General features: G+C 46.5%; 1 protein-coding gene across 1 annotated transcript; it reads left to right on the top strand.

Annotated features, from left to right (window-relative positions):
- Positions 1 to 1,020: 1,020 nt before the first annotated feature.
- Positions 1,021 to 1,673, top strand: Pmar_PMAR020325 (hypothetical protein; the record flags this gene model as incomplete). The annotated part of the gene is made up of 3 exons (XM_002784955.1): positions 1,021 to 1,043; positions 1,127 to 1,205; positions 1,449 to 1,673. 3 exons carry the CDS (start codon positions 1,021 to 1,023, stop codon positions 1,671 to 1,673), a joined length of 327 nt encoding a protein of 108 aa, XP_002785001.1.
- Between the last annotated feature and the right edge of the window lie 4,920 nt (positions 1,674 to 6,593).

The raw sequence follows: 6,593 nt of genomic DNA, 5'->3' as shown, positions 1-6,593 counted from the left end.
CGAAGAATGAGCGAAAATTGAATGGCTCGCGAGTAACAAGCATCGCTTACTGGAGCCTCGCCTCTAGATTCTAGTGATCCGACACGTTAGAGCGAGAATAAGGGCTTTCCATACTCACATCAAGCGTGGAACTTGGACTCCCAGTGGGAGTACTGCATGGTAAGAAAAGCTGTATCAGTCTCCCGATACAATCAGAGCCATGCATAACAGTCGTGAATACCATAGCATCAGTAAACAGTTGAGATGTTTTTCGTGAGCGACCAATAGATGTGAGCCACTCGACTCGAGTGACTCAACCGGATGCCTGAGTTCACTGTTGGTAAGGGTCTCCATTCGTTGTCTATCGGAGCTTTAACCACGCCGAAACCATCCCATCATTTCCTACAAGAAATGATGCGCTTAGGTAAGTAGCTTCTACTAGGTACATGCCACTGTCTTTCCGACAGTTGACTGATAGTATGAGAGTTGATACGACCTCCATAGAGAGCAGGGTATATCCGCAAGTAGCCTCAGCATACAGAGTTCACCAGACTGTCCGACAGTCTACGAGACTACGAGACTGTGGTACTCCTAACTTAGGGCGCCTTTATGTGTTTACTCAAGTAGTGGAGCAACATGCTGGGATGACTTGAGGCTACTCAAGGTATACTTAAGGCGTTACTCAAGTTTAAGACCCAATATCTACTCTCGGCTACTTGAGCTATATTTAAGGCACAATACTAATTCCTATGAAAGAGGCCCGTTAATGACATCACATGCGGCACACGCTCCGAAACGAACGCCACCTACGACAAAGTAAAATCCCACGAATACTGGTATGCGGGAGGAAAACCTAAACATGAAACCCGAACACGAGCTTTGTGACTCTGTGGCGAGTTAGTTTCGGTTTTTCATGTCATAGCGCCAGTGAATTTTAGACCGCTGCAGATCTACGCATTGAGGTATTTCAAGATAGCAAGGCTTCAAGAGTCGCCGTTTTCTCATTCTCTACTGACTCTAGTCGGCCAAACCCGCAGGAGAATGACTTCCGTCGATACTGATACGTAAGCGAGGGTGGTCCTTAGTAGAGGAATGCCTCGTGCGTTTCGATTGAGTATACTTTCCGCTCTATTGGTGATCCCCTTAGGCCTGTCATACGCTGTACGTCGAAGCACTCTGCCAATTTCTATATCCGAGCCGTCCAGAACTTCCTCAATGGCATGCCGGTACACATCGACTGAACGCTATACACACTTAGTTACCACATTTCGCATATCAGCGTCATTTTGATATCCATTGACGAATTTAATTTTTACCATTTTTTCAGCGCTTGCAAAATTGAAAATACCCTTTTTCGTCTATCGACAGGATTGCATTCCTAGTCTACTACTACTACTATGAACAACATGTATAGTATCGTCGACTGCTGTTTTGGGTGTATATCGTGGTTGCCTTAGTTTTCGTATCAGGCCAAGGGTGAGCTAAGCGCCAAGGCACCAGTAGATCACCTAGAAGTGACCGGTCTGGCGGCGGCTATCACTCATGCAGTGGCTGCTGCTACTGCAACAGAGTCAGCAGGGATTGGGAAGATAGTCAAAATTAGGACTGACATCGTTATGGTCAGACCTGACTACCCTGGGGGACAAGTTGGCGAGGAACATGGTAGATGGGGGATTCGAACTTGTGCCTGTTGAAGGGAAGGAGCTTCAACCAAGCATTACGCTCTATATATGATATATGATATATGATAGCCGATATATGATTAGACCCACTGTGGAGAATAATTTTGTTATTTTCGTTTTGTCTTGGAGCGTTTCAGTACACTCCGCATATTTCCACTTTCGCTTCGAATAGTCGATACATAGAATTGCCGTCGACATAGATTAATGATCTTCCAGAGTGTCTTTCCGGTATCAGCCTTCGCGTTGCTAGCTAGGCTGTTCCGTACTCGCGCGAGACAGATTTTAGTTTGATTCTCGCTTCTAGTATGATTATCGTTGCTGTATGCCATTTTTGGAGGCATTTGACAGTGTGAACCACCAAACCGTTATGTAAAGTAGTATTTTCGATGACAAACTGAGCTCGAAAGTCAACTTTGATAACAACGTGAATCGATTGACACCAACGTTTTAGAAGCGTTACGTAGTCTATAGTCGTACTAGTCTCAAATTGAAGAACTCAGCCGTCTCGAAAATCTACATATGCATACATACTATCTGGTCCGCATTGTATGTACGAATTAAACGCTCTTGGATTTTTTCGCTCTTCATATTTGTCGTGGATTAGAGGCGTCTCGGATTTTCCGACGTGAAAATGCGTCATCAAGTATGTTTGCTCGTTCTCGTAGGCCGCGTTTATTTGGATCATTTTAGCCGAAATACGGTACGTATATGGTTTTCTTTAGGGGTGCCGAGTATTAGTATTATCATCGATCGCATAGTTGACAGTAAAGAAGGAATGAATAAGAGTGGAGCTGAGCAGGCCATCGAGAAGAGCGATTGACTCTCATGCTGGCGATCCAGGTTCGATCCTCGTGTAGGACTTTCTGAACAAGTTTTTTACTGTGCTCGGGCGCAGATGTCTACTTTTCTTACAAACCTTATATGACTTTGACCGAGCAGAACTCGTGTTGGGTTCCTGCGAACTCTGTGACCTGTCCTAGGTTCGAACCCGGGATCTCTAGAACTTGGGGTAATAATCGTCCATGTGAAGGGGTTGAGTCGTAGTGTTCAGCTCGGATATAACGCGCACATTCACTTTGGTACGTTTTTGTCGGAATATATCGCTCATAATCGTTCATGTATTCGTGTGTTGAGATGTTCCGACTGAATAGGAGTCGAACTTCTAGACAGAGTCACCAGGTTTTATCCACGATCAGCAGTAGCCGTAGTAGGAGCAGCGACAGAAGGAGTATAAGTGGATAGTGCGATGCGGAGTCACCGAGTATCAGAGGCGATGGGCAGCGACTAGACGCGACCAGGGTGAAGTCAGGCTGAGGAGGGAGTGTCGTCGAGGGTTCGATCGCTGTCTAGAAAAGTAGTCGTAGCGTAGTTGGTTGTGAAGTACGGTGTTGTTGGTGATGATGAGCAAGGACCAGCTATAGGGGATGTTCGGGGACGGTAGTATTCATCTTCATCGTGATTGCAGGAATATGGAGGACGGCTTGGGTAGGGCGGGAATAGTATAGTAGGTTCAAACTGGGAGCAAATGCGACTTGGACCTATTTTGTATCTTTACCGCAGCGACCTTGGATATTTATGATTTTATGGTGGAAGTAGGCATTCTTATGAGTTATGGAATAATCGTTATTTGTTTTGTTTGGGGGAGAGAAAACTCGAGATCGATGTTCAAATTTGTACCACGGAGGTTCTTTTCTATGAGCCTCTGTGCAGGTCGGTCCGTCGAAGTTTATAAATTTTCTCATCACTTCCGTATCTCGGGTGGTGTAGGAAAGTGTACACATGGTCAACTACATGTGTTGGTGATAATATGAAAATTCTAGGGAATTTTGGGAAGTTCTTATTAGTTTCTGTACACTTCTACCCGAATTCGCATGTAAACTTCTATAGGGAACTATACTTCACATCACAGTGAATGTCGTGAGTTCTTGCCACAGTGTACGTCGGCGCATGTTCAGTGGTAGAAATCTCCATGAAAACTGAACGTGCTAGTGAGAAAAAAGTGTACGATACAAAGTTATCGTATGGTAAAAGGTTAATAAGTGTTAAGTAGGTATTGAGGGTGTAAAGCTGACTCAAGAGTCTTGAGCTTAGCTGAGGAGAGCGAACATATATTGTAATATTGATTTCAGCACTCCTCTGTCCCTGTTTTTATTTTTGCAATGGCGAGTAGCAGGAGCCGTAGTAGAAGCAGTAGCAGTCGTGGACGTCGATCAGAAGTCTCTAGGAGTCGTTCGAGATCTGAGTCCGTTCCTGCCGAGCGAAGGAAATCGGATTCAAGAGATCGCAAATCAGCGGAGGGAAACGATTCTCCTCAACGTAATCGATCCGTATCGAGATCAAGAAGTCGCCGTGATAACAACGATAGAAAGAGTCGCGCTAGATCGCAATCTAGCAGTGACGTAAGCGATGTTGATAGAACTAAACCTAAGGCGAGGAACGACGCCGGCGGTACTCGGAAGGGCGATAGGGTCATTGAGGAGGCAGTGGAGGATGCTGTGAAGGAGCAACGTATTGTAGAAGCGGGAGATTTCCTGGAGGACTCTTTAACCATGCGATTGCTGAATTCAGTGTTGAATCGATCGGGCAGGAGGTTCCTAGAAGATGTGCTTTATGAGGCGGTTGACTCGATTAATAGGGATGTGAGATCGCGTGAGGAGGTGAGAATTCCTCAGAAGTATGTTGGCATTCGAGTGAAGAGGGTGGTCCAGAGGAAAGAGGACGATATGGCGTATAGACGCCGAGGAAGAGAGCGTGAGAATCGATCTCGGCGAAGGGATTCGAGATCGCTTTCCAGATCGAGAAGTCCCTATCATCGAATCTCGGTTTCTGACATGTGCGATAAATATAGGCTTGATGCGGAATGTGAGGACAGGTTGAGGGAGCTGAGACAGGATCAGCTGTCTCGCGTATTCGGACCGGATCTCCTCATACGAAACGACTGCCGCAACCCTAGTTCGATCGTGATGAGTCGTATTCGTGACGAAGTCCGTGGGAGATCATGGAGAAGACCTAAAAGGTTTAGAGAACGTCGGCCTAGAAGCTATAGTCGTGATCGTTGGCACCCGAGTTCGAGCCGGTCTTCGTCGTCGTCTTTGTCGAGGTCGTATAGCCGATCATCGCCGAGGAAGGAGTCTAAGTCACGTATGAGAGAAGGCAGCAGTAGTAGTAGGAGTAGAGACTAAAACGAGAGGTATCGAAGATCATAGTAGTTTTCTAGCGTAGGATCAGGATTGTTGTGTTCATCGTTGACCTCACTTTGAATTGGCACAAACATATATGCAGCGTTTTCCTGCTTAGGAAAAGCGTAGCTTCTCCGGGGTTGAAACCGTGCCAGGGAGTTGTCTTTCGGCGAAGCCTGGTTTGGGACAGCGATTGACACAATCGCTGTGGGCACAAGGGGATAACCTGAGTCCTTCAAGCTGCCAAGCTATTCACACAAGCCAGACTGTCTTGACAACCTGGAGTAGTATATGTGTTAAGCGTGATATTTTTTTAACCGAGGTCTCCGATGTAGGTCCTAGGGTAACTCCAGCTAGCAAGCCTCCGTGGCTTACGACAGAAGCTTAATATTCTGAGTGTCCTTAGTGTACCTTGCGTGTCATCCTCCGCAGTGCCCAGGTGGCACACGTGAGTCTACACGCGCCCTGCCACAACTCGGAGGCTAGAGCTTTCATTTTAGGGAAATTGAGAGTTCCAGTATCTTCATGGTGAGTAATATGAAAGACCAAAACTTTTTCTTCGCTCTACCGAAGTCAGTTGAAGTCACACAGTATCCACTATCAGCAAGTATCTAAATCTTGTTGAAGTTTGGGAAATCGTTCGAAGTCGTACGGTAGATGCCGAGGAACTTGCTGAGGAGCCTTGAGGACTCTTTCGAGTGCCTCATCACACAGGAGCTTATAGTTGGTCCTGTTCCTCTGATGGAGACTGAGTGTACTCACCAACGATCAACTATTTGCAGGATGTTCCGGAATAGCAACAATTTTCCCGTTGCCAATTTTCCCAGTGAAAGTTTTGTGCCGACAGAGAAAAAAATTGTGCGGCGCCGAGTAAATTTTGTGCGGAAAAAGGATGACAACCGTGAATTTACTCATTTGTGGGCGATGGATTGAGTTTTTTTGTGAAGCCGGCGCGACTACCACCCTGAAACAGAGTGCCTGATCAGAGCCGAGTTTACTGTATAACCTCAATTCTACTCAGCTGTGGCTTGTACTCACGTGCAAGAGAGGGTTTATACTCAAATCCTTGTGTTCAGCACAATGTGTTGTTACATGAACGGAACACACGGTATCTCACGAATTGTTCCTTACTGCTCATGAATTGTGTCCTTTTTCGAGCAACACCGCTGAGGTGCTCCGCATTAACATATCCTCGCTATGTCAGTCATACGCCCAATCTCTGTAGTGATAATGATGCCGCGGGCGTACCGTTGGCGTGAAGATAAACGTGTATCCGTTCGACTCTTCGGATTCCCATCAACAAACTCTTCAGGTTAAATCTTATTCGTGATGCCATCTGCTTACGGCTCCCTCTTGCTTGCCACTGTGATGGAAGCAGCCCTAGGAGTACTTGATGCCCCTCTGAAGATTACTGCTGACTATCCAGCGGGTTGTTATGGAGGTCCTGGTCCAGGGGAGGGAAGCAACATTACCGATATGCTAGCGCCTTCCTGCATTTACAGCATGGAGAGCAACACAACCGATGGGAGTTATAGAGAAGTTGCCGGGATCATACTCAACACTAACAGGCCTGGGCATTATGGCAGCATGTCAGTAAACATCACTGTGTCCAGCCCTACTAGAACCAGAGAGCCCGATATCTTAGTTGTAACGGATGGTTGGGCTCACCTGAGTGTCGGTGATGAAACCAGAGACTTCTGGTGGAACCCAGCTCCAGGCAAGAACTCCTACGGTCCAGATCGTGTATTTGTGT

The sequence above is a fragment of the Perkinsus marinus genome, assembly GCF_000006405.1.
Source record: "Perkinsus marinus ATCC 50983 genomic scaffold scf_1104296934320, whole genome shotgun sequence".
Taxonomy (NCBI): Eukaryota; Perkinsozoa; order Perkinsida; family Perkinsidae; genus Perkinsus; species Perkinsus marinus.
The sequence above is the reverse complement of the archived record's forward strand: the minus strand, read 5'-3'. Positions and strand labels throughout refer to the sequence as shown.